The sequence below is a fragment of the Drosophila eugracilis genome, unplaced genomic scaffold, assembly GCF_018153835.1.
Source record: "Drosophila eugracilis isolate 14026-0451.02 unplaced genomic scaffold, ASM1815383v1 contig_2153, whole genome shotgun sequence".
NCBI lineage: Eukaryota > Metazoa > Arthropoda > Insecta > Diptera > Drosophilidae > Drosophila > Drosophila eugracilis.
Genome location: NW_024573037.1, coordinates 8,479 through 35,793, shown reverse-complemented (window position 1 = coordinate 35,793; position 27,315 = coordinate 8,479). Strand labels below are relative to the sequence as shown.

At 42.4% G+C, this 27,315-nt stretch overlaps 4 protein-coding genes across 11 annotated transcripts in view; 3 read left to right on the top strand and 1 right to left on the bottom strand.

Annotated features, from left to right (window-relative positions):
• The window catches only part of LOC108102955 (Ca(2+)/calmodulin-responsive adenylate cyclase), a 33,499-nt gene extending 14,929 nt beyond the window's left edge, over nucleotides 1-18,570 (top strand). The window contains exons 3-19 of one of the 8 annotated variants that reach the window (XM_017208239.2): nucleotides 5,683-5,962; nucleotides 6,035-6,769; nucleotides 6,846-6,973; nucleotides 7,072-7,375; nucleotides 7,466-7,735; nucleotides 8,164-8,169; nucleotides 9,250-9,504; nucleotides 11,201-11,674; nucleotides 11,844-11,983; nucleotides 12,050-12,160; nucleotides 12,236-12,476; nucleotides 12,604-12,970; nucleotides 13,043-13,217; nucleotides 13,273-14,326; nucleotides 14,948-16,110; nucleotides 16,506-17,230; nucleotides 17,283-18,570. In XM_017208239.2, the coding sequence (XP_017063728.1) occupies nucleotides 5,762-5,962; nucleotides 6,035-6,769; nucleotides 6,846-6,973; nucleotides 7,072-7,375; nucleotides 7,466-7,735; nucleotides 8,164-8,169; nucleotides 9,250-9,504; nucleotides 11,201-11,674; nucleotides 11,844-11,983; nucleotides 12,050-12,160; nucleotides 12,236-12,476; nucleotides 12,604-12,970; nucleotides 13,043-13,217; nucleotides 13,273-14,326; nucleotides 14,948-16,110; nucleotides 16,506-17,230; nucleotides 17,283-17,704 (6,771 nt within the window). In that variant the 5' untranslated portion in view covers nucleotides 5,683-5,761 and the 3' untranslated portion in view covers nucleotides 17,705-18,570. Of the gene's footprint in view, nucleotides 1-5,682; nucleotides 5,963-6,034; nucleotides 6,770-6,845; nucleotides 6,974-7,071; nucleotides 7,376-7,465; nucleotides 7,736-8,163; nucleotides 8,170-9,249; nucleotides 9,505-11,200; nucleotides 11,675-11,843; nucleotides 11,984-12,049; nucleotides 12,161-12,235; nucleotides 12,477-12,603; nucleotides 12,971-13,042; nucleotides 13,218-13,272; nucleotides 14,327-14,947; nucleotides 16,111-16,487; nucleotides 17,231-17,282 lie in introns of those variants that run through there. The other 7 variants (XM_017208238.2, XM_017208240.2, XM_017208244.2 and 4 more) reach the window with 7 other exon arrangements.
• A 2,614-nt stretch (nucleotides 18,571-21,184) lies between these two features.
• LOC108102893 (antigen 5 like allergen Cul n 1) lies at nucleotides 21,185-22,127 on the top strand. The gene is made up of 2 exons (XM_017208096.2): nucleotides 21,185-21,323; nucleotides 21,435-22,127. The coding sequence occupies exons 1-2, from the start codon at nucleotides 21,207-21,209 to the stop codon at nucleotides 22,086-22,088; spliced, it is 771 nt and encodes a 256-aa protein (XP_017063585.1). The 5' UTR covers nucleotides 21,185-21,206; the 3' UTR covers nucleotides 22,089-22,127.
• Nucleotides 22,128-23,446: 1,319 nt separating this feature from the next.
• Nucleotides 23,447-24,726, top strand: LOC108103025 (antigen 5 like allergen Cul n 1). Its single transcript, XM_017208352.2, has 2 exons — nucleotides 23,447-24,005; nucleotides 24,397-24,726. Exons 1-2 carry the CDS (start codon nucleotides 23,488-23,490, stop codon nucleotides 24,641-24,643), a joined length of 765 nt encoding a protein of 254 aa, XP_017063841.1. The 5' UTR covers nucleotides 23,447-23,487; the 3' UTR covers nucleotides 24,644-24,726.
• Nucleotides 24,727-24,798: 72 nt separating this feature from the next.
• LOC108103024 (probable E3 ubiquitin-protein ligase makorin-1) lies at nucleotides 24,799-26,533 on the bottom strand. Its single transcript, XM_017208351.2, has one exon. The coding sequence runs from the start codon at nucleotides 26,402-26,404 to the stop codon at nucleotides 25,358-25,360; it is 1,047 nt and encodes a 348-aa protein (XP_017063840.1). The 5' UTR covers nucleotides 26,405-26,533; the 3' UTR covers nucleotides 24,799-25,357.
• Nucleotides 26,534-27,315: the final 782 nt, after the last annotated feature.

Sequence of the window (27,315 nt, the reverse complement as noted above, 5' to 3'; positions counted from 1 at the left end):
ACTTTGTTAGCCCCAAGCGTAGCCACATTTTGCAATGGAACACGGCAAAGGGATGCATTTACACACGATTAACCCAGCTGTGAGAGCTCCGGGATCGTCCGTCGGACGGCGGACGGGGGACGGGGGACGGGGCGTTCAATCATCTAGCGTTTCGAGAGAGTGTGTTAAAAATAAAATTTTTATTGATTTTATTTTGTGCGATGGCCTTTCGGGGTAATTTGCATCGTGCCCTTGCCATGCTTTTGTGCCACCAACCTCAACCTCCTCCAGCTTAACCTCATCCACAATAGCTTCGCCATCGCCATAGCCACTAGCACTACCACCTCTCATCCACTCCATCCTGCCGTCACCCATTCATTGCGGATGCAAAGCCACGTTCGAAAACCGCCAAGCGTTTCGATTTGATTCAGCGCCTGTCCTAGGTTAGAGGCTTTTACATATGCTCAATGCGTTTCTTGATATCTCGCCGCGCTTTGTGCTGTGCGTTTAATTAGGCGCAAAAAATGCAATAAAAAGCACAGCAAATCAAGGAATTCGCTGAAAATCCCTCAAACTACACATTCAAATTTCATTCAAAGCGTGGCGCATGATAAAAAACCGAGGCACTGAAACGAAAAATGACTATTTTAAGGCTTTTGAAATGCCTTTGATTTAGTTTTTGGGTTTTGGGTTACTAAAGTTGATCTATCAAGATCATATTTTGAGGTATCTAAGGGAAAGTTTAACTATTTAGAGTGATAAAAAATTGCTCTGTTTACCAATTAATATTCATTTTTACAATTAGTAATTCCTTTTCTTAACATCTCAATAGCTACTAATTGCCGTCTTGAAAAATCAAACTTCTCAACTTTAAATTGCTCTAAAAGTCAGCTATATGGCTTATCCCCTTATCGTTTAAACTGAAAAAATACATGGAAAAATGTGTGTGCTTGTGGAGTGAGTGGCTGTTGAATCAGCTGGCGGTGCATTGCACTGCATTGAAAAAGCCAGGAGACCGTGTAAACAGAGTTGTCGAGGTGACAACAGAGAAGAAGGTGGAACCTACCTGGGCCTCCACAAGATAACAGTGCTCCCTGCCTTATAAACTACGGCGTTCCTTCAAATATAGTGGGTATATGATATGAACCAACAGAAAGCAAATGAGTTTTGAAGTTATCTTCAATAATGGTTGTTTTTTTTTGAATGAAGAATTAGGCAGTTTGATACGAAAAAGATGTCCTACAAAAATCTACAGATTTCTCTAGAATCTAGAATAAATAGCATTCAAAGAGCTAGAATATTAAACTATGGATTTTAATGTACAGAAAACTACAGTTCCTATCCCATAAAAGTCGAACTGTTTCTGATACAAAATCAAGATGATAGTTTGCCTGAAAGATTAATGCCTTGCCCAGGTCTACAATAGCTACAATAGTATCTACATAAATAAATGAACATGCAGGTTGCTTTGTTGCACTTCGGTCTTGAGAGTGTGTATTTAATATGCATCTATTTGCCTTTCCCCTTATCTTTCAGTGCAAAGTGCAATGCTTTCCCAGTTCTTATCGTGCTAAGGTGGGTGGGTGCAGCTCACAGGTAGATATATCTGTAGATCATAAAGAAGTTTAAGATCCTTTAAAACATATATAATATTTAATTACTTAAGAGAAGGACTTTATCGTGAGTGCATCTTGAAATGGCTTTGCATGATAGATAGAAAGATAGAGGAAATTCCCCTATGATGTAAATCGAATTTCGCGCACATCGTAATAAAAATACTAAAGCCCAACAAATGGTCGCCGATTTTATGGTCATTTGGGGATGGATACGGTATTGTGGGAGAACTGGAGCTTCACATATACGAGTTCCTTGGCGAGACATCAAATTTCGTGTGGCGCCACCGCATTCCAACCCCTCCTCCCCAAAGAGCCAGCCCAGCCCATCCCAGCCCAGCCAGCCTGCACATGTCCTAGTCTCTATTCAATTTACGACGCTTTTTGGAGGGTCAGCTAAACTGATTTTGTTGCAAAACCCCGAACATGATGGCCTACTTAAATGCCAATAACAAGAAAATAAAACGAGAAAATATGGCCAGCAGCGAAGAAAATGTTCAATGCAGATAACACTGGTTGACAAAATAATGGAAACTGTTCAATAAAAAGTCTTTAAAGATCTAAAACTGAACTTTTCTAATAGTTTTTGTTTTTAAAATCCAAGATAAAATATATCTCTATCAAAGGCAGTAAAATATTGTCAGACTTCCCACTCAAATGGTAATTCTTTCTAGAAAGCAAACTAACAACCTTCTCCCATTGTTGACTAGTGTAATAAATTATTTGGTAAAGTGGATGGCAAAAATGTGCACCGGGGATCCACTAATTGATTTTGTCTTTCCCACCCTTGCCAGGCCAAAAGGGGGAAAATTGGGCTTTTCAGTGACCCTACAGTGAACACATACTATAGTATATATTATATTTTCGTACAAATATAATTAGTTTTTGGACTAGCTTCGGCTAGAAAGCCAAAACAGAGAGAGAGACAAACTTTGTTGTCTATCAAAATATTTTAGTGGGAAACTTTGGCATAATACAATTTTCCGTTTCCCTTTGGCATTAGCGAAACTGCGGAAAAATGTATTTCGTTTCGTTGTGTACCACATGGCGGATGAGTGAGCTTTGTCAGGTTGGTGTCGTTGTTGTCTCTGATCGATGGGTTTCTGTAATAATCAGTCTATATTTCGAAGAGGTGATCCATTTTGTCTGGGTTATGTCTTGAGATCATAGACCTAGGAAGTGTTTTTATCTTTGAAAGAAAGTCTTCCCTAGATGGTTTCTAAATTTCTAAATTTTAAATAAATCTTCTCCCTAACTCAACTTTAAACTCAAGAACATTTGGACCGTTTAACCCCCTTCACACTCACATTTTCCATAGCCAAAACTATTTCCAGAATATGAAAAAAAAAGGCCATAAATTATTTCAGCATGATTTTCCACACCCTTAATCCAGTGCAGTTCCTGGAGTTTTTCTTTTGAAACTATAAATGAATCCAAATCCAATCAGTTTAGTGGGCCATAAAAACAGTTTGATATGGCCATGTCTATACAGACACAATCGTACATTTAGTGATTTCCTTTCTTTTTGCTAAATATTTCTGTTTGCGTCATTTGGCTGATGCTGATGCTGATGCTCCTGCTGCTGCTGCTGTTTGCCGCTTTTGCATTTGGGTTTTCAAACCATCCAACCATCCATCCATTCTATCTATTGGGTTTTTCTCTCTTGCCTTAATTTGTTGCCGGGCGGGCGCCAGACGACGACGACGATGGCGAAAGCGAAAATTGGAAATTGAAATTTGATTGATTATATATTGCGAGAATGACGATGATGATGCTGATGACGATTAATGCGGAGCCCATGAAAGTGTTGCAAACCTAATTGCTGTCAATTGCTGGGGCGGCTAGCAAAATCAATCGAGAAATCGCAGCAAAAATTCACTTGCAATATATATATATGTACTATCTATATATACTATGTTCTTGTTGGGGCATCCGCTGATTGACACGGAACGTAACCTCCTCCTTAAGGCCTTTCATTTAACACAGTGCAATCTTGGCAAGAAACCTCTTTGGACTCTGATCTCCTTGAGGCAGCGATGCGAATGGTGGTGGGGTTGCCTGTCAATGGAAAACAAGTGGGGAAACACAAGAAATTGTCATGTTTTTTGTGTTCGCTATACAACGGACTTGGTCTTAGTTTGTTATTGGATAGATAAGATGGGATGTTTGCTTCTTTTTTTTTCCAATCATGGCATTTTATTAAGACCCCAAAATAATATTTGAAATAATTTAACAACTAGCAGCAGAAGCAGAAATTTATGTAGGACACATAAATACAATTTCCAAAATACGCACGAAATTCCCACTTGACGTGAATTTATAATGACAGCAATTTTTCGGGTTGCGTTGTGTTTTTTGGTTTTAATTTCTCTTTTTTTTTTTTTACACATGCTCTAGTAGTTTGTTTGTATGGCTTTTGTGGTGTGATGAACTTGCAGTCAGTATTTACACCTTGCATAATTCAGAAAAATGTTCGCCTGAGCACTTGGCGTGCCGCAAATAGAATTTTGGACAACTTGTGTGGCGGTAGATGAGGGTAGTAGTAGTAGTAGTAGTGCTAGTGTTGAAGCCATTAAGTGGAGGTGGAGGCGAAATTTGAAAATATTCACGTCTCATTATATTAATGTCGCTGCGAAAATGCAAATTCGAAATGCGCACATCAAAAATGATTCAAACAGCCCACCACATAAGCAAGCAAACAAACAAGCGGCGGCGCGAGCAAACAAATTGACAGCGAATCAACGTATAAGCCAACATACTGAATGGCTAACTGACTGAATGACTGAATGACTGACTGACTGACTGACAAACCGCTGGCAGACAAACAAAAGAAACATGTCTAATTGTCGGGAGTTCGTACGCTGGAGCCAACTGTTCAAACAACGAGGCTCTACAAGACCGACCTGCTGCTGGATGATTGCTCAACTGGCTGGGGGACACATAAGGAGTTCGTAGCAATTTGCACAGTTCGTTGGCATCAAGTGGCGTGCCAATTTCTTGACAGGATCAGTGGATAAACTACAAAAGATATTGGTCAAGACATGGCTTAAACTGTAAGAGAGAGATATCATGAGATCTTTTAGAGACACTACAGCTTCGGTTAGCTAGTCATCTGATTTCATGATAATATAGTTATGGTTATATCATAGAAAGTCATAGGATTTGGTTTTACCATCTTGCTATAACTTTTCGTGTTTAAATGGACTGATGACTGAGACACTTTGGCGACAACTTGTGACCACAAAAGGGTGAACTTGCCTCATCTCTAAAGCACACACACACACCTCGCATCACCTCACATACACCAACATATATATTACATCAGATACATCAGATTTTCTGGGCTGCTGCTGCTGGTGGTGCTCCACGATGTCTATAAATGTTTTCATGCCTAATTGATTTAACGTCTCGGGCATGGCCGAATATAGACATCGATCCAATGGCATCGGCAGCCAAATATTCCACGCTGCACTCGTTAAAGCCGGCTAATTACGGATTTTATATTTGCAAAATGAATTTGTGCATAATATTTTAATGAAATTAACGGATTGCCGCATACAAATCGCAATTAATCTGCCATCCGAAAAGAGCTCTTGTCACCAGCAAAACTTTTCCTGGCCATCTCATAATAATTATATTTTTGGGGCACCTCAAGTGCGTGGGTGGGGTCGTCGCGCTAGCGGGCAACAGGCAGCAAGTGGTAAAATTTTGCTGAACATTGATTGATTTTCACGCCAGCTTTTCTTTTGGGCTTGCTTATTTTTAGCGGATATTTTCAGCAAATGTGGAAAATGTTATTTTAAACGATTCCACCGCTGCCATTCGGCTTAGTCCGATGTCGATGCTGTTGGTTGGACATTTTCCCCTCCATTGGTTGCGTGCCATGCACACAGTCACCCATTTCCACATTTCCATACGTTTCCTATTTCCCATTTTCCATTTTCCAAAGCCGCCGACCCATTGACATGCAGCGCCAGCGCATTTTCAAGGTGACCTAATCCAGTCTACACTGCGGGAAATAAGAGGGAAAACCTTTTAGTAATAAAATATATTAAAAGTTATTAACAAGATCTCTCCTTTCCCCTTGCAGCCCCTGAACTTGGCGGCCGAAATCCTTTTGGCAGGCGTCGTAAGGAGCCGCTCGGCAGCGGCAGCTGCGGCGGCGCCGCATGGATCATGCCGTGAAGGCGACGCGCGGCCGCCCGCTCAACACGCTGCGCTTCGAGAACGACGAGCTGGAATGCCTCTACCAACGGTACACTCTCAAGCTCCAGCGCTTCTCGGTGCTGGGCGTGGTGGCCCTCGTCTTTGTCCTCTGCGGCGTGATGGCGGCCCTGTCGCTGACCTTCAATAATGCAGCCACCTTTCATGTAAGTTAATTTATGATTTTTAATGATTAAGAAAGTCCATTTAGTTCATGGATAATCTCCCCCCCACTTTAGAACATTTTCAATGCTATAGTTTGTGGGCTATTTGCGGTGGTGCTGGTGCTGCTGCAGTGCTCCGTGATTAAGGACCACCACCTGCCCACATTATGCTACGGAATCCTGCTCTTCACGGCCAGCATCTGCGTGGTGTCGATGCCAACGCTGGGCAGCGTTTTCCCGGTGGACACCAAGGAGGTGATGGCCGAAGGCGTTTGGCAGATCGTTTTCGTGGTCTTCCTCGCCTATGCCATGATGCCGCTGCAGATTTGGGAGGCGGTGGCCTTCGGCATTGCACTGCCCTCGGTGCACATTAGCCTGACGGTCTATAAGATATTCACGGATGCGTTACGCTACTTGGAATACAACCAATTGATTGCCAATATTGTCATCTTTATTGGTGTAAATGTGGCTGGTCTGGTGGTGAATATCATGATGGAACGGGCTCAGCGACGCACTTTCCTCGACACACGCAACTGCATTGCATCCCGGCTGGAGATCCAGGATGAGAATGAGAAACTGGAGCGTCTGTTGTTATCGGTGCTGCCACAGCATGTGGCCATGCAGATGAAAAACGACATCCTGTCGCCGGTGGCTGGCCAGTTCCATCGCATCTACATCCAGAAGCACGAGAATGTGAGCATCCTGTTTGCGGACATCGTTGGATTCACGGTACTCTCCTCGCAGTGCAGTGCCCAGGAGTTGGTCAGGCTGCTCAACGAGCTATTTGGCCGCTTCGATCAGCTGGCTCATGTAAGTTGGGCAAAAAGGGTTGAGATTTTCTTTTGATTTTCTAACTTATGATTTGTTTTCTTTGTTTTCATTCCAGGACAACCATTGTTTGCGAATTAAGATCCTTGGCGACTGTTATTATTGTGTCTCTGGATTGCCAGAACCTCGAAAGGATCATGCCAAGTGCGCCGTGGAAATGGGACTCGATATGATCGATGCCATTGCGTGAGTAGCTTTTATAATAAGCACGATTTTCCAATCCTAATGGTTAATTTCCTCTATAATTACTTAATGCACTTTCACTTTTAATTGTTTCTCTTTAGCACCGTCGTGGAGGCCACCGACGTCATCCTGAACATGCGGGTGGGCATCCACACGGGCCGGGTGCTCTGTGGTGTTTTGGGTCTTCGCAAATGGCAGTTCGACGTCTGGTCGAACGATGTAACATTGGCAAATCACATGGAGTCGGGTGGGGAACCGGGACGAGTGCATGTGACACGTGCCACCCTGGACTCCTTGTCGGGCGAGTACGAAGTGGAAGCTGGCCATGGCGATGAACGTTCCTCGTACTTACGCGACCATGGCGTGGATACCTTCTTTATAGTGCCACCGCCACATCGTCGCAAGGTGAGTGAAGTCGTTTGGAATCCTCTAATGCTATGCTTTTACTATATAAACATAGATTAAACTAACTTCTTTCCTTTATTTCCTTTACAGCCACTAATGCTCAACACGCTGGGCGTCCGTTCGGCGATTGGCAGTCGACGGAAGCTCTCGTTTAGAAACGTGTCCAATGTGGTTATGCAGCTGCTGCATACGATCAAGTTCTCGGAACCGGTGCCATTCTCTAACATTGCCACCGGATCGTTTCCCTCGGCGGCCAATGCTTTGGGCGGCGGGGTGGCAGTCGGTGGCGGCGTGGCAAGGGGAAGCACCTGCGAGGCGAATGCCGGAAGCGTTCAGGTTTCCGAGAAGGGATCACGCAAGGTAAGTGGTGTTTATACCGAAGATCAGCACTCAATCAAAGCCGACTCGGGAGTTTCAAGGTGGGAGTTGGAATTTGAAAGTTGGAAGTTGGAAATTGCGTGTTCCTGTAGCTCGGTTCTCTGTTTCTGTTTCTGTTTCATTTGTCGTAGTCTCCAAAAGTTCTGTGCATGTCCGGGTGGTTTACGATTGATTTCCCGGGATGATTGATTATGCGGGTTATGCGGGTTTCTTATTCGGTTGAAACAAGTGGTGGCGGCAGTGGTGGTTATTTGAGTTCTGGCTTGGTGTGCTTTTCATTTGATTTCCGTATTGTATCCGTAGCCCAGGGATACACACAGAATCCGATAGATATAGTCGCGGTTAGCTTGAAGACGGCGAGACTCCTTTTCATTTCTTGCTTTGATTTGTTTCCTTTCGTTTTCTTTCAGGATGCGGTAAGTTTGCCTCGCCCATGTCTAAGTACTATATATTTCGATATCCACCAGTTTAAAAAGCCTCTAAAAAAAACAAAAACCGTAACCATTATTTCTCAGTTGCGCTTTTTCCCTCGCCTCTCTCTTAAGTTTTTCAATCGGTTTTCGATTTTCGATTATCGTTTCTGTATTTTGTTTGCGGGCTCTTTTGTTTCCCATATATATATATAAATATATATCCCAGTATATATACGTTTAAGATTGTAGCTTAGCAAAATGAGAAATTGTAATTCGTAATGCTGTCTCGACTAACATTTGTAGTGTAACGCCTATTGAGAACGATTCGTTTGCGTCGATGTTGTGTGTAGTTTGGTTGTAGAAAATTGTTATAAAATATCTATATATATCTATATATGTAAATATATTCATCGGTTGTATATCAGAATCACATTGGACTTGTAAATTGATTTCAGCTTTAGTCATCGAAAAAATCCACTAAGGACACACTCACACATTTTAGAGCCTACTTTTAGGCACTCAGTATAAAAATTCTTGTAAAATGTTTGGAGACTTTTTTTTGGGACAAACTTCAGACGATTCAAGTTAATTTCAAAAATTATTTCGTAAATTAACTTTTAATATATATATACTTAAAATAAAGACTCTTCTTATAGAAGAAGCGAATTTGACCTAAGAAATCGGTTCCTAATATTAAAAAATATACCCCTAATCGACCTTGACAACCTAGATTATAGATTACTAAGGCTGTATTCGAAACTAAAACACTTACTATACTCACACATTGTTTATTAGTGCTATTAAATTGAAGCCAGCAGCGATACTTGATTTTGGTTAATGGATTATGTTGATTTTAGTTTGATATTCACTTGATGCGCCTCTTCTCCACTCTTTCTATCGTTATTGTTATCGTTATAGTTTGATTCTTTGATTACCAAACCAACCTAACTATACTTATACATTCTACAACTTTTTGCTATTGTTTAATTTACGCCTAGTAATAAGAAACAACAAACAAAATTTGTTTTAAATGTAAATATAAGAACTTACAAGAAAACTGTGTATACTACTTCTCCGATCCAGGTGATACGACTGCAAAAGATCTTGCATGCAACACCGCCACCGCACGGCATGAACTATGGCAGCGTCGTCGGAAGTGGCGGCGGCGGCGGCTGCGGTGGTGTTGGTGTTGTTGGTGGTGGTGACAACGGTATTTCCGGTGGTGGTGGTAACACCGGTGGCGGTGGGGGCAGTGTTCAAGTGACCGTAGGCACAAATCCCAACTCTACAGCGAGTACGATTAGTCGCATTCATAGGCACAATCACAAGAACAATAAAGTGAGCAGAGCGGCAGCCCGAAAAAACATTCTATACTTTCGTTCAATCGTTCAAAAAATCGTTCCTGCGTTCGTTTAAAGGTTTCTTTACAGTGAATTGAGTTCTTAACTTTAAACCATAAAATCTATAATGATTTGAGAACTCAATTCCTTTAAGGTGACCTTTCGTTTGTGTCTCGTCCATTTTCACATTCGTTTAAGTAAATGTTATAAGTGTAACTACTTCATAAGTGTGCTTTGTTCATTCTTGTTATGTGTTTCGTTGGCCTTCGTCGAGTTTTGTCACTGGGAGGGCTTCCAGGCAAAAGTTCGTCAGGCCCAGTTATGTTTCTATTTGCTTTGTTAAAGCTGCAAGACACTGGACCAAAATGTTTGCAATTTCAAGACTTTCTTACAGCTAACGCTGCGTATGAGCAATGCCAGAAATCGTGTTAGAGGTAACGCTGCGTACTACTGCGTGTAGAGTACTACAGAATCATAGATTTACCTTTAGTGTACTTTAGTTTATGGAAGAAAGAACTTATTTTCAACCTTTTAGAGTATGTATAGCGAGCTTCTTACAGGCAACGCTGCGTATAGGTAATATGAGATATTACCCATACGCATGTTAGGAACTTGTAGAGTAGTTGAGAATCATAGAATTTTCCTTAGCGTAGTTTTGTTTATAGAAGGAAGAACTTATTTTCAACCTTTTAGGGTATATGTAACGCCTCTCTTGCAGGCAACGCTGCGCATTGGTGATGTCGGAAATCATGTTAGGAATTTGTAGACTACTTCACAATCATAGAGTTTTCCTTATCGTAGTTTAGTTTACAGAAGGAAAATCTTATTTTCAAACTTATAGAGTATATTTAGCGGTATTTACAGGCAACGCTGCGTATGGGTAATATGAGAAATTACCCTTACCCATATGAGATATAACCCATACGCATGGTAGGAATTTGTAGAGTAGTTGAGAATCATAGATTTTTCTTTAGTGCAATTTAATTTAAAGAAAGAAAAACTTATTTTCAACCTTTTAGAGAATATTTAGTGGTCTTCCAAAACGTTTCTTTTCCATTTTGTCTAATATTTTCCTTCTTAAAGCTTCTTTTATTTTTAAAAACATCCAAATTGGTTTATATCGTTTTACCAAAAGCATGTTCTTATATAGAACTTTCTTTTTTAATATATTTAAAAGTTTGCTTTGCCAAAAAAGTCAAGGGCGGTGACTCCAAAAACTCAGCCGATTTAGCCATTACAATTTCCAGTCTTAGGCCAAGTTTTTTTTTTCTTCTTTGGTTCAGTGTCATCATCGAGCTTAAGAAATGCCAGCTGCAGCTCCACATTATTATCATTGACCATTCGTCATACGGAGTGCATGATCCGAGTCTCCATATTGAAGTCTTGACCCAGCATGCTTAGTGCAATGTCCCAAGCTCTGCTCGCTGCCTTTCAGTTTATCCGCATGTAGTGAGTCGTGGCCACATCCCCTCTCTCAAAAAACAAATGCACATACGTAGAGCTTTCTATCTTCAATCTTAATTCTTGAATCTTCAACTCAACCAGCCAGTTCAAGTGCCAGCCATCCAGCAAACGAAGCTAGCGTCCGGGAACCACAACCACAACTAACGAATCTCTTTCTACTTCTTGCTCCCTCTTGCATGGCTTTACATCATCATCCTGCTGCCTACGCCTATGCCCACGCATCCGTGCAGTCGCAGTCCAAGGTGGCGGACAAGTTCAAGAGGCCATTCCGGAAGCGGCATTCGGTGGCTGCCCATCATCAGCCCACCAATCGGGTGAATCGATTCCTCTCCCAGGCGATCAATGCCCGGTCGGTGGACTGCGACAAGTCGGAGCATGTGGATCGGCTGACGCTGCGCTTCAGGCAGAGCGACATGGAGCGGGAATACCACAAGGACTTCGATCTGGGCTTCACCACGGCAATGGGTTGTTCTCTACTCTTGCTCATCCTGGGTGCGGCACTACAAGTGACCGCACTGCCACGCACCTTGATCCTGCTGCTGCTTTTTCTCTTTGCTTTCATATGGGTGAGCGCTATCCTGATGCTCCTGCTGGCCGTGCGGCTTAAGTGGATCATATGGGACATCTCGGAAAGCTTTTCTCTGCGTATGGCCATTACGATTTTCACGGTTATACTCATTTACTCCGTGGGACAAGTGAACGTGGTAAGTACTTTAGTTGAGTAAGTTTGAGTTCTTTAAATTATCCATGCAGAAGTTGGTCTGATATTTCAGACTTAAATATAACAAACCATTGCAGGGATATATATTATATATTATATTCCCAAATAAAAAGCAGTAACAATAAATAGTAATCCACTTCGCTTTCACCCAGTTCACGTGCGTCTCGGACCATCCGTGCTCGGGCAATGCAACGACCTCCTTTCAGAACGACTCTCATCGCAAGTGCTCGCTGCCCCAGTACGTGTCCCTATCGGCTGCCTTTGCCTTTCTATCTGTGTCCGTTTTCCTCAGGTGAGTGCATCATCAAAGAAAGTGAGGAGAAGATAGTCATGCTAATGCGATATCCTTGATTCACAGGCTGCCCATAATATTCAAGTCGCTGCTGGTGCTGGGCATGGGTACCATCTATGGACTGTTCATAGAGCTGTCGCATCAGAACATTTTCGAGTGCTACGACAACCGGGTCAAGTAGGTCAACGCTAATTTTGGTTGTCCCACTAATCCACTAAACCACTCTTATTGAATCTCCTCTGCCCTCCTTAGCGCCTCGATTCCACTTCACTTGATCTCGCTGGCTCGGATTGCCATCTTCATGATTGCCATTCTGGTGCATGGCCGACTGGTAGAGGGCACTGCCCGGCTGGACTTCCTGTGGCAGTTGCAGGCCTCGCAGGAGAAGAAGGAGATGGACGTGCTGCAGGAGTCCAATAAGCGCATTCTGCACAATTTGCTGCCCGCTCATGTGGCTGCACATTTCCTCGATGCACAATTTCGCAACAACATGGTGAGTCGACGTGTTTCCCCACTGCTGACCCATTGACAAAATTAGACTTAATGGGATGAAGATAAAGGGAATGAAATCCTTTAGATATATTTTGTATATCCTAGACTGATTTTTAATCTGGTTGCAGGAGCTCTACCATCAGAGCTATGCCAAGGTGGGCGTCATCTTTGCCAGCGTACCGAACTTCAATGAGTTTTACACGGAAATGGATGGATCTGATCAGGGTCTTGAGTGCCTGCGACTCCTCAACGAGATCATCGCGGACTTTGATGAACTGCTTAAGGAAGATCGATTCCGTGGCATCGATAAGATCAAGACCGTCGGCAGCACCTATATGGCTGTGGTGGGCCTTATTCCCGAGTACAAGATCCAACCCAATGATCCAAACTCTGTGCGGCGCCACATGACAGCACTCATTGAATACGTCAAGGCCATGCGGCACTCGCTGCAGGAAATCAACAGTCACTCCTACAACAACTTTATGCTGCGTGTGGGTGGGTAGAATACCAGAAACATCTCTCCTCATCCCATTAAGCTTTAACTAATTCTGATTTTCATGTTAACAGGCATCAACATAGGACCTGTGGTGGCTGGCGTAATTGGAGCTCGCAAGCCGCAGTATGACATCTGGGGCAATACGGTTAATGTGGCTAGCCGCATGGACTCCACAGGAGTGCCTGGTTACTCCCAAGTAACCCAAGAGGTTGTCGACAGCCTGGTGGGCTCGCACTTTGAGTTTCGGTGAGTGTGTGTAAGATATTATATTCAAATTTGTACTTATTAATCTCAATTACAGCTGCCGCGGCACCATTAAGGTGAAGGGCAAAGGTGACATGGTCACCTACTTCCTGTGCGACAGCGGCAACAAGTCGCTTAACGGAGAGGTGCGGAATGCCATGTCTCTGCCGCAGAGTCTCCATGCGCCGGACTATTACATGAAGGTCTCGCAGTTCCCGGAGAATCGCGTGAATACCGACACGTACAGCAAGAAGGAGAACGGGCATTTGTACGGCGGAACTGGTGGCGAGGAGCAACAGTTACTGTTGCAGCATCAGCACAAACAGCTTGATCCGCTGCCCCTTCCCGCCCCTCCGCCTCCGGTGCACCATCATCTGCATCAGCAGCAACAGCAACGCCTGAACAGCAAGCTGCAAAAGCAACCAATCTTTATGGCCAATGGGGGATTACCCAATATCCGGGAGAATGGCAACGGGCACAACGGCGAGCATCAACCGCAACAGCAACAACAGCAGCAGCAGCACGGTGGATTCATTGTGGCAACGACGACACCGCCGGCTGCAGTGGCGGTTCCCCTCCAGCCCCAGCACCACCAACTCCAGTTCCAGCACCAGCACCCGCACTCGCATCCACTACCGTCAGCAGTGGCGGTTCCAGTGCAGCACCAGATCCTACTCCACCACCAGCTCCAGCTCCAGCATCAGCCCGTTCCTCCGGTAATGTTGCGCGAGTTTAATATTATTGAGAATCCAACTTCCGGTGGCCGGCATCCGCAGATGGAGCAGCTGCCGCCGCATCACGGCAGCCTCGACCTATCGGGAACGGGCATGGGTATGGGAATGGGAATGGGTGTAGGTACTGGCGTGCTCGGCGGCGACTGCTTCATGATGCCAAGGCGAGATCGAGATCGCACGTATGTGCCGCCCTTAAATCAGCATGGCCATCATCCACCGCATCACCTCCATTCGAATATGAATCTGAATCTGAATCTGAATCAGAACCCGAACCAGAACCAGAACCAGCACCCGCCATCGTTCACCAGCCTGGGCTATGGCCAATGCCGGGAGAGCGAGCCGCTATTGCATGCCAGCAGCGTCGCGCCGGTAGCCAAGGTGAGTGAAGACGTTGACCACCTGCTCTGGAGCAAGGAGATCCTCCTTTGAACAGCCAGCTTCGCCTTTGTTCTCCCCTCCGAATCCTGAAGTGCCACAGAAACTGTGCCCAGTAACCAAACCAGTAACCAGACCCAAAAAGCCAAATACCGATACCAAGATACCCATATCCATCCCATTCGTAACTAACACTCCAAGGATAAGAATAGACTTGTATGTAATGATCTCAGATGATCAGATGATGATGATGATGATGAAAAGGTTTAGGAAAGATGGCTTAAACTCTGCTTAGTTGTTGTCTTAATTTAGTTGCTATTTATATGGCGTTTTATTGATCTCAAGATAAGTTTCACTCAGTTTAGATAGGTATAATTTCTTAATTAAATCAAAGTGTTAGAAATTAGAAAACTTGGCCATTAATTCAGTTCATTTGATATTCTACATACCAGTCTGTTCTTGCTACTTGCCCCACCAAACCAGCTCTTGCCCCTCAAATATCCACTTATCCTTATATCTATATCTATGTGTACCATGTGTCTAACTCTCTCTGTGTCCACTCTTTGCATGACCGCACATCTATCTTTCTCTCGCTTGCTCATCTCCGACTAACCACGCCCCCAGATCATGCCCATGCAGCATGCGCCAAAGTACGAGCCACCACGTTACACTTCTCCCCACACCGTGTTGTCGCAGCAGCATCAGCAACATCAGCATCAGCAGCACCAGCAGCAACATCATCCCGCCCAGGACCAGCAGCTACACCCCAGCATGGAGCAACAAGCGCATCCATCGCAGAGACAGTACGCCATGTATTCACAGCAGCCTCAGTTGCCGCCGAAGCCAGCGCTGAGGACGTACATGAAGCCGCTGCCGAAACTGCCGGCGGATTTGGAGGAGAGCCGAGACATGTCCTCAACGGACGACCTTAGCTCGCGTCCACACTCGCCCTCGATGAGCAGTTCGGATGAGAGCTACTCGAAGACCACCGAGGGCGAGGGTGAAGGCGACGAGGATTCGCCACGTATCACAAACGGTGGCCATCTGCATCATCGCAATGGCTATCATTTGCCCGCCGGCGGTCTGGTCAATCCATTGCAATGGCTCTATCCCTGCGACATTCAGGTGGATCCCACCTCACCGGTCGTCGACATGACCCAGTTACATGACTTTGAACTAAGCTCCACCACCGAGAGCCAGGGCCATCACACCACCAGCAACACGACGAGCAACACCCAACACAAGGGCGATAGCTGCAATAGCTTTGACTATCAAAAGGCGGCAGCTGGAGCGGGAACGGGCATGGCCATTGCCACCAAGTCGCCCTTCGAGCGAGAGTTACAGCGTCTGCTCAACGAATCCTCGCGTGCCCGTTGCCTGGCGACTGCCACCACGACAGCTGGTGCTGTCTCCACCACGGATCACACGGCCAGCAATGGCAGTCGAGAGATGAGCTATTCCCTCAGCAATGGAAAATTGAGCTCTACAAATGGTCATGGGGCCACGGGATCGGGATCGGGATCTGGATCAGGATCAGGATCGGCGGTGGGCAATGGCAGCGGCAGCAGCAATGGCAATCTCAGCGGCGGCAGCGGCAGCAACTCGAACAGCGGCAACAACAACAGCAGTCACCACAAACCGGACCAGCAGCAGCATATGGATCACGAGCTCCTGGCCGGTGGCAAGTTGCCGGGCAGTAATAGCTTCATGATTGCCAAGCATCCGGTGGGCTTGGAGGCCATCAAGGAGATAACGCGCAACAAGAACCCTTCGGAATCAAGCCAAATGTGAGTACACCATGGATCAGTGATGGGAAATATCTTGTATTTTGGGAGCTTAGGTTGCCCAAACATATATTCTTGAATTGCGATCCCACAAAGGATCGATTTTTATAGGGTCTGTATATATATGTAAATACCTGTCCATTTTAATTTAAAGTCCAATGGTTAATTCCTTAACTTGTTTTAGCTACTTTGCTTATATTAAATCCTAAAATGACCTGCCTAAGGTACCTTTCCCATCACTGACCATGACGACAGCTTCCATTCCATGTCATATGGTGCAGGTTCGCCGCTTTCATAACCGGTGTCTGGGTGGCCCTATATTACTTTTAATTTGTAAACCCATTCAAAAGATATATCTACAACAATCTTAACCCATATAGGATATCCGATTCTTGCAGGCAAACCTCGGACACGGAATCCTGCGAGATTCTGCACGAGAATCGCAATCAGATGCATGTCCTGGCCATGCTGGAGATGCATGCGGCCAAGGAACTGAACGGCAGTCATGTACACCATGTGCAACATCCCCAGCCGCATCAGCAGCAGCAACAGCAGCTGAGGACACATCGCCAGCGACCGCGCTCCAAAGAGCTGCAGTACAGCCACGAGAGTCTGGACGGACTGGATGGAGCGGTGCAGCCGCAGTCACAGCAGCGCCATCAACGCTACCATCACCACCACCATCACCACCAACAGAGGCAGCAGCAACAGCAGCGCTACAATCATGTCCAGGAGCAGGAGGAGCGTGACGACACCGAGGACAACCTGGCCGATGAGGAGTTTGAGGACGATGAAGTGGGTCGCGATGTGCGACAAAAGCGACTACAGAAGCCGGACCTCAATCACAAATTACGAGCAGAGGCTGCTGCCGAGGCGGGCAATCACGATGATGAGGAAGAGGATGATGACGACGATGATGATGAAGAGGAGGAAGACCACCGGGATGGAGGGCACAGGGAGGCAGCGCCACTGACGAACGGCAGTATGCGCGGCCTGGAGGCCAATGTGATAAACGACGAGTTAAAGTACGGAGCGGCCCATCTCAACCACCAGTCCATGGACTCCAATCCATTGGAGAGCCAATCGGAATGGTCGGACGACGATTGCCGTGAGGAAGCAACAGGTAAGAGTAAAGCTATCTATCATTATCCTAACTAATGATATCTATTGTTTAGGGGGAGCGGAGTCCACTGGTTATATTACGGATGAACCGGGACTGGAGAACATTTCGCTACTGAACGAAGCAGGTCTCACCGATGCCGAGGGCGCCCTCTCAGACGTTAACTCGCTGTATAATGCGCCGGACGTGGACGACACCTCGGTGTCCAGTCGGGCTAGCTCCCGCCTGCTCAGCCTGGATTCGCTGAGCGGCCTTTACGACTGCGACCTGGACTCCAAGCATGAGCTGGCCATTGTCAATGCCTCGCACAAGATCTCCAGCAAATTTGGACAGCCCCCCTCGCCGGCACAGCAACAACAGCAGCAACACCAGCACCAACAACAGCAGCAGCATCCGCAGCAGACTCAATCCCAAATACAAGCCCAATCGCATTTGGCTCCGATTCAGTTTCAGTCAGCAGAGGAGCTGAGAGAGTAAAGATTGAAAGTTCTTGAGGAGAAAGAGGAGAAGGAGGAGGGAGCGTTAAACACTCAAACGTTGTTATTGCTATACAAGCAAATGGTGTCTAATAATTTACAATAAACCAACCTAAACTAAAGTAAACTAAATCTAGAATAGGTGACAGATATATCTATATCTATATATATATTTATGTGTGAAAAGAAGGAGAGGCACTTAAAGCTGCTCTATGGCACCCCTAGATGTATAAGCCCCGTTTACTTTACCTTGGCTAAATCATGCCTATCATAGGTATTAAACTCGTATATATATATATAAAGATAGTATATGCAAAAGAAAAATCTATATGTATTGAAAGTAAAGATAAAGTAGTCATTGGTTAAACAACGTCGCCAATTGGCCCAGTTAAAAGCGTTCCAGTTACTATCCAGCGAAATTCAACTTGATATTTAGACGCAACTTGAGAGATATCCACAATGCTAATCCATGAAAATTCATCATTTAGTGCGCTTAGTCCATCCTAAGGACTTAATTGGAAGGATGGGGGGGAGGAACGATCGCTAACCCTCTGTCCATCAACCATATGTTATTAACGTACGAATATATTCATATGTATGTGTATAATTTTGATAATCGAATAAGCAAAGATTTTGGCCATTTATACGAAGCCACAACCAATGCATGACAAGATGTAAATAAACTATAAAGTGTTATATATAAATATTTTTCCGATATTATTGTAAGGCTCTATTCAAATTGCCCATAGACTGCGTCACCTTAAATTCGAATTTTAAAATTAAAAAAAAAAATGAAATCGAAAAATCTCTTTGAAACAAATTGAGAAATTTTGGATAATTAAAAGTCCCTTGTGGAAGATACGTAAATATTCAATGTTTTCTTTCCTTTAATTTTCTTATTTAGTTTTCCCTTCCCGTTGACACGCCAAGCGTCTGACCACTACACGTTGCCTACCCTTGGGCTCAACCACAAAAAACTGGCTTAAACTTAGCTTTTTGTATTCCAAATATATGATGTTGCGAATTTGTTTAGTTTAAGAGAGTTCCAGAGTGCTAAACGGAGTGAACACTAAAAGTGAACTCCACTCTACTCTGTTGCCTGCTGCACAATTGTCAAATTTCATTTGCTAATGCTATATACTTTGTCTGTAAGATCTGTACATAGAAAATATATTGAAAAGAAATGATAGAAGATGAATATGATTTACAATTACTAGGTACTTAAGATGCAGAGACAAAGAAAATATTCTTGATATTGTTGTCCCGAAAACCAAAAAAAAAACAAAAACAAAAACAAAAACCCAAAACAACACCAAGCTAAAATCTCGTACAACTGTGCAAATGATAAATAAGATATAAGTGTAAACAAACAAATCCATATTTTGTGTGTGAAATTTATAAAGTCGCCTTTAGAGCGTCCAAATATTATTAACAAAAACTAAAAAAGGAAAAAACTAAAAACTAAAATGAAAGAAAAACCATTTAACGATAGAAGCAACCAACCACAGCTACTGCAAGAACTGCAAACAGCCCACAGATAAACTTCTTATGCAAATATATATATATATATAGCGCAGATCTGTATACATCAAATATATATATATATATATATGTACATATGAATGAAACTGAGAACCAGCTGGAATAAATATCTATATCTATATATAATATATATATTCATGAAAACTGTACACAAAGGCAGAGAGACAGACAGGAAGTTGGACTTGTGCAAGTATACATATATATATATTTATTTTTCTGTACTAAATGAAAGTAAATGGTAAAGAATTGAATATTATATGCAATGACAGTCATCTGTCTATATCTACACAAAATAAACTGGTGGGGGTATTAAGGCCTTATAAGGAGGATTAAACGGAAAAAGTCTAGAGGCCGAATGTCGACACTCATCTTGATTTCGAGCGAATGCAATTAACAATTTGGCACAATTGCATTAACTCAGGCCTGTTCCAAAAAATGTCTTACGAAAGTTGATTGAAAACTTAATGGAATTTACTTTCTTTTTTATTATTTAATGATTAAAGATTTAGTTTGAATAAAATGAAGTATGAAACATGTTCTGGTGGGTATATGACAGTACCTTATCCTACCACTCGAAAACACATTTTCTTTTTGTGATCTCAAAATAAAAATCAAATCAATTCAAATAAAATATAACTTGTAAACCCACCATTTTGATAAGGTCTTATTATGTTTAAAAAATGTTTAAAAGTTTTTAATTTGAAAAGGGAAAGTAAAAGAGATTCATTTATAGAAAAACTTTTGGAAAATTGGAACAGACCTGTTTGTATAAGAAAAGAAAGAAAAACCCTACTAGAAATACATAAAATGTCAGCATATCAAATATGTCAAAAAAAAATAAAATATATATATATATATATATATACAAAAATATAAGATTGTGTTTTTGGATTTTGGGTAATTTGAAAAATATTTCCTTAAACATTTTTCTTCTGACTTTAAATACTTTTTCAAGCCTAGATTATGTTTAATATTTAATTTTCTTGTTTGTTTTTTCTTATTGATTTAACCAAATTGGCTATCAAAATCTTTTGTTTTTTAGGAAATTTAAGGGTGTTTGTAACAGCTGGGCAAATATCCTAGACTTGGCTAGTTGGCTTTTGTCTATTCTTTGCAGTTGGGCTAACATTTGTCTGGTGGAGGAGGGTCATCACGACACGTGCCGGACTTTCTGTTTTCTGTTTTTCCTCTCTTTTTTTTTGCAATATGTACTTAACGTATTTACATTTCTAGCAAACGGTGGTTGCAAATGCTTTTCCTTTCCTTATGTTTTACAAATATTCGGTATTTGCCTTACTTTGAGACGATTTTCTAAGCGAGGGTGCAACAAAATCAAACATTTTAAATAAATTGCCAAAAACAAGCTTTTGATTCTTTTAGTTAGATAATAATATTTAAGAAAAGTGTGCCGAAAGTATGTTAACCTTATTGAAAATCAAAATAATCTTTTTTTTTCCAAGCATTTTTAGTGGGTTTTTCCACACCTCAATGAGCTTGGGTGTTCTGGGGCAATCATTCAGATTAAAGACAATAAAGCAAGCCTGTTTCTTGTTTTACTTGATTTAAATTGCTCAAACAAATATCACTCATTAACTTTGTTCTCATGATATCTTGGCTCTTGCCAAAAAGAAAAACAATCAATGGTACCCACACTCAGGTGATTCCCTCTGTCATGGTTGTTGTTTATTTCACCGATCGAATGACGTCTTTTCAGGGGGAGGTGGATGGTGGCAGGCAGGCTGTGAGGTTGGATGGAAATATTACATATTTGAGCAATCCAAGTCATACACAATAGCATGGGGGCGGTGGCGTTGGTAGACTCAACTCGACTGGGACAAATGAGACACTCTGGCGGTAAATATTTAATCAAATGTTGATAAAAAAGAACAGCTCGAAACGGCGGTTGCCATAAAAGCCCGTTGCCCTGTGGGAATCGCCAGTAATCAGATCTGGGAATAGAAATGCGCAACATCGTGATCATCGTTAGCCTATCTCTGGCACTTGGCATCGCCACCGCCACCGATTACTGCAAAAAGAGCTGCGGCAGCACCAAAAATCTGGGATGTGATAATAATGGGGTAAGTTCTTAGGGTTTTTATCTTCTGAAGGTTATCCAGTAAGAGATTACAAACCACCCATTTGAGAAAATAATACAAGGAAGTAAAACTAAAAACGATTTCCTTTTAAAGGCCTGGGCTTCTAGCTGCCCCAGCGACGCCACCCTGCTGACCCTGACCACAGACCAAAAGGACGCCCTTGTGGACAGGACAAACGAGTATCGTAACTACATCGCTGGAGGATTGAATGCCAACTTGAGTGCCGCCTGTCGAATGGCCACCATCAAATGGAACGACGAACTGGCCTATTTGGCTAGCCTTAACGTGAAGAGCTGTGCCATGCGTCACGATGGATGCCACAACACGGACGCCTTCGATTGGTCTGGACAGAATCTGGCCTGGATGAGCTTCTACGATCCTTTGAATGTTACCCACTATCTGCAGTGGGGTGTTGATATGTGGTACAGTGAGGCTGTGTATACCAAACAGGCCTACATCGATGCCTATCCATCAAACTACCAAGGACCTGCCATTGGTCATTTCACTGTCCTTGTGGCTGATCGCAATACTGAGGTGGGTTGTGCCGCAGCCACTTACTCCGTTTCTGGGCAATCTTACAAGGCCTTCCTTTTGGCCTGCAACTATGCAGCCACCAATGTCCTGGGCATCAAGATGTACAGCTCGTGTTCTACACCGGCCAGCAAGTGCACGACTGGTACTAATCCCAACTACAAGTATCTGTGCAGTTCCAAGGAGGTCTACGACGTGAACAACCTTTTCTATTGATCGAATAAATAGAAGCTACTATCGGGCTATTTCAATTTTTATGAAATTGTTATACATATGTATGAGAAAAGGGTGGACCTTGTTAGGCCTAAAATGATTGGGAGGTGGGTTAATACTCAAGATTTTTGTTCTTAAGTAGTAGATCAGTAGTCAAGCTAACAAACTCTTGATACTCTCTATTAAGAACCAAAGATTTTGTATTGAGAATTTTTACCCTTAAGACAGATTTTGTTAGTATGAAAACTGAACACCAAGGAAGATGGTCGAAATCTCTGAACGAAGATCCGAGGAAAAATCAAAATAATACATAATTCTATGCAATTTGATGATAGAACTACTAATAGTGATAAATATTATCATATATTAAGAAATTAAGTAGAATTTCTGCGATTTCTGATTAGAATTACTATTATTGTGTCTTCAGCGGAACTGGAAAGATATTAAAAGCTTATCTCTATTGTTGTCTTTGAGATGATAAGAGATACGATTTCTATGAATCATCACGAGATGAAGGCTTGTCTTGGATGTAAAAAAGCAAAAAATAAATGAATTTCAGGAACTTCCAAGTGGTGTTTGTTATGATTTGATAAGATAAAAGTCTAAGAAACGGAAAGGTAATAAAACATATTTCTAGGAAACTTTGGAACCTTAAGTCAGTAAATCTGCATTAAAATAATTTCTATAACTTATTCGACTAACAATGTCTTAAAAAATCCCACAAATAAGCTAAAAATATAAAAAAACACTTAACTTTTCACAGTAATTTTCCTTATTTTTTTTTTATAAATAACTAATTAACTTTACTTATCTGCCTTTTGATAAGGTATAAAAACACACTAATAAAATGCTGTAAATCCGGTGGTTTTTATTTAAATGGTGCCATATTTCGAGTGCTAATTGCCCACGAGCAGTTTGGACTGAGGAAATAACCCATAAATTGATCCTCAAATCAGTTTTGATAAGCAGTTAAAGAAGTCTGCACGAGGATGCGACCTACCTCAAGTGTTCTTATCAAAGAAAAGTCAAGATCAGTGTTTACACTTTGATAAAATGTAATTAAATATTACAAAGAATTAGTGTCAACCCTATAAGTAGTATTAATCTTTACCCTTACAGATACATTAAAGTAAATCTCAAATTTGTTTACAAAGATAGTTGCCCAAATTGGCTTTTGTCTGCGATTTCTCGATCCATAATAGTTAGTTGGCAAAAGTGATTGGCTCGTAAATATAAGACTTGCGATTAGATTGAATGGAGTTCGGCTGGCAGAGTGTATGGATAGATGGAAATGATTTACAATTGCACTTGAAGTACTTCCACCGATAAGGTTCTTCACCATATAAGCACTTGGCTGGGCCATCAAACTCATAGATCGCCTTTGGTCGAATCGAAGTCAACAATGAAGTTCGCTGTGCTAGCCATTCTGGTCGTGATTCTGGGCCTGTCCCAGGCCACCGACTACTGTTCCTGGGACATCTGCAGCGGTGGCTCCCACATCGCCTGTGGCCATAGTAACTGGTGGGACAGCAACTGCCCTGACAATGCCGAACTGATCGACATCAACGATGACTACAAGTGGGTCTTTGTTCATTCCCACAACGACAAGAGGAACTACATTGCCGGTGGTTATGATCCAAACCATAATGCTGCCTGCCGCATGGCCACCATGGAATGGGATGATGAGCTGGCCTATCTGGCCTCTTTGAATGTCCGCCAGTGCAACATGGTGCACGATAGCTGCCACAACACCGATGCCTTCAAGTACTCCGGCCAGAATCTGGCCTGGCAGGCTTACTCTGGCGATCTGCCCGATATGGGCTACATTCTGGACAACAGCGTCCAGATGTGGTTCGATGAGGTTTCCAACTCCAACTCTGGAATTATTGCTGGTGGATACCCATCGGGATACAGCGGACCGTAAGTTTCAGTGGTTATTAACCTTTCTGTTTTGAAGTGTTTATGTAAAAGAGGAGTCTTCATAGAGAGGAGTTCTAAATTCATTTTTTTAATATTTTTTTTGGTTAAAAAGTGCAGTGAAATCTGTGATACAAGTCAGAAGCTTAAGTTAATATATATTTTTGGAATATATAAACTTTAAAAATATGACAAAGAAAGCAAAGCCTTCTCTAAAAATAATGTGAAAAATTCTAATACAAGCAGAAGAAGAATTACCAAACAAAAACCTAAACTGAATCTAAGCAACCTGCGATAGATACATTATACTCGTATACGATATTTAGTTATAGGATTTCCATTTCTTTTCCTCTAACTTAACCCAAACTCAACCCTCAAACCCTTAACCCCACAGTGCCATTGGTCACTTCACCGTAATGATGTCCGAGAGGAACACCCGTGTGGGATGTGCCGCTGCCCGTTACAATCGCGATGGCTGGAACCAAGTGCTGGTGGCCTGCAACTATGCCACCACCAACATGATCGGTCGCCAGATCTACTCCAGCTGTGACTACGGAGCACAGGGATGCGGATCCGGTACCAACGGCGAGTTTGGCAACCTCTGCTCCGCCTCCGAGTGGTACGATGTCAACAGCTGGTAAATCTAACCAGGCATCAACGTGTTTAATTAAAGATAATTTCGAAAAAAAAATATATATACAAACAGATAATGTTTTTAATCAGAGATTGGAATCAAATTTCAATATTGAATTGGTTCTTTAAATCAAAGAAAGAGGAAGATTTACTACTACCAAAGGTGACTGATAAGTCTGAAGTGACTCAGTAAGAGGGTGATAGCTTAAACTTAAAAACAAAATTAACAAAAAATATAACTTAAGCTTCTTAGTTTAGACTTTTCAAGGCCCCCAAAACCCTAACCCGTTTACAAAGTTTCGTGTTTACTTATTTATCTATCTCAAAATATGTGTTGTTTTTGGCTAATAGGAAAACATTTGATTTACATTTTTTTAGTATCAAACATAATTTTCATTTAATTGAAGTACGGAAAATTTATAACATTAAGTTGAGAATAGATAATAATGTAAACCTTAAATTTGATTCTCAGATACATTTTTTGCGATCATTTTTGGTCGAAAGTTCTTAGGTTTTTCAGTGTTATTACATAATCATCTGATCTGAGTTGGAGAGGGGGTGATGTTCGATTGATTACATAGGATCTGTATATAAGTGTAGAATTTTTCGGTTTTCTATTTTGTGGTGGGATTGTTGTGTTTATGATCGTCTTTTCAGTTTGGTATTTTGGTAGTTTAGTAGTTTGGTAGTTTAGTCGTTTAGCAGTTTAGCAGTTTAGCAGTTTAGTAGTCATCTGATTCATAGGATGTATCGCTTGAAATTGAGTCACTTGAATATTGATCGAGCCAATTATAGATATGCCGATCATCCAATCGCCATGGGAAATGTTCCAAAAAATCTAGAATATCATCACTATCGCCAGGTGGCTTACGGACTCGACGTGGCGATCCAACATCGATATGCGTACCATCGGGTAAGGCGTGTCTATAGAAGCATTTATTCCCAAATGGACAATTTCCATCACCCAACCTAAAGTACTTGCAATCCTTGCCACCCAATGCGGTGCGATAGGTGTTTAGCAATTTCTCCTTATCCTCCTTGGTATCCACCCAATATGTACTGGGGCATACATAGTCCGAGCATACGCGACATTCGGGACATCCTCGCGTTACCTTATACTCGAACTGTTTAGTTTGGCGCCAGGTACGGATGCATGCCAAGCAAAAAGTATGATTGCATTTGGATAATATACCAAAACGTCGTTCTCCGCCCTTCTTCTCTAGAATAATATCAAAACAGATGCCGCATGTCTTGTCCTTGGATCTGGCGACCGCAAACGATAGCTCCATTGCCTCCTCATGATACTCCAAACACTGGCGATTGTGCTCCCTCCTTTGGTTTTTATCATTCGGATGCAGGCAATATACATCACACATCTCGCATAGCTCCATGTGTATCGGATATGTACAGCGTTCACCAAATATACACATGCCGGCGTACGGGCATATCTCATCCAATGAGAATCCAGGACGTTCCAGACCTACAGCTACATCAGCACCAACTTCAGCATCAGCATTCGGATGCCTCATTTGGCTGGGCACAAAGACTGGGGCATTTGCCCAGATCTTCTGACGGCTATACATACTGGTGCTGGGTACTTGATCATCATCTTCTTCAATCTTTGATGGATACTCGGGATGAGCAGAATAAGAAGCCGGATTGTATGTGGAACTGTAGCACAAGTCATGGGAGAATCGACAGAACTCACCGAAGCAACAAATGCCGTTCATAAAGTAGCGACAAGGGGTTAAACTTCGGCCTAGCGACATTCTGAAAAGCTAATTACTGTTATTAGTTGTAGTTTTCAAAAGGGCGTTGCAAAATTTAAAAAAAAAAATATATTTCTTGTGTAAAAGCTTGGAACAAGTTCTCGGCAATACTATCCTTTTTAAAATAGCCCTATTCGACTAATGCCCAAAAGAATTTTAAACTACACGCCTTCTCGGTTCGATTGTTTCGATGTCTTTTACAAAGGTATTCTGATCCTTGGGGATTTTTTAGTTAATTCATTTAAGAAAGACATTTTTTAGCTAATAATTAATCTGAAGATTTTTCATAATATTAATTTTTCTTAATTTTTACAAAGCATTTTAAGGGGATAAAGAAGTTTTTCTATCTACTTTTAATTTTTATTAAAATTTTATGTATAAACTTTTTACTGCCTACTTTTAGGCACTCGTATATAAATTTCCCTAATTTCTAGAAACTTTACTATGAAAATCTATCTATGATTTCTTGATCCCTAGCAATGTATTTTCAAGTGCTTGAAATGTGATGTTTCTTCAAAAAAATTTTCATTTAACTCAATCTGTTATGCCGCCCCTTTAACCCACCATTGCCCCACACACTTCATGTTGCCGCAAAAATGGAATCCCCATCGGCGGTGTAATCTCCTCCTGACTGCCTGGCTCAACAGTTGTCGCGATTGATTTGCCAACTGGGTTTTGGGTATTGGGTATTGGGTTTTTCCCTGACTGTCACAGATTACGGAATTCCACAGACGACTTTCGCCATTGCCATTGCCATTGCCATTGCGAGATTGCCACATTGCCACATCTACGAGTACGAGTATATTGCTTCCGGAAACTGTTGTCTTGTACACACCGATAAAATCCGTGGAGTGAATTGGGGGTGTGGGTGAATCCCCCTCTTGTTGCTCCACGGGCTTGTGTTGTTATAT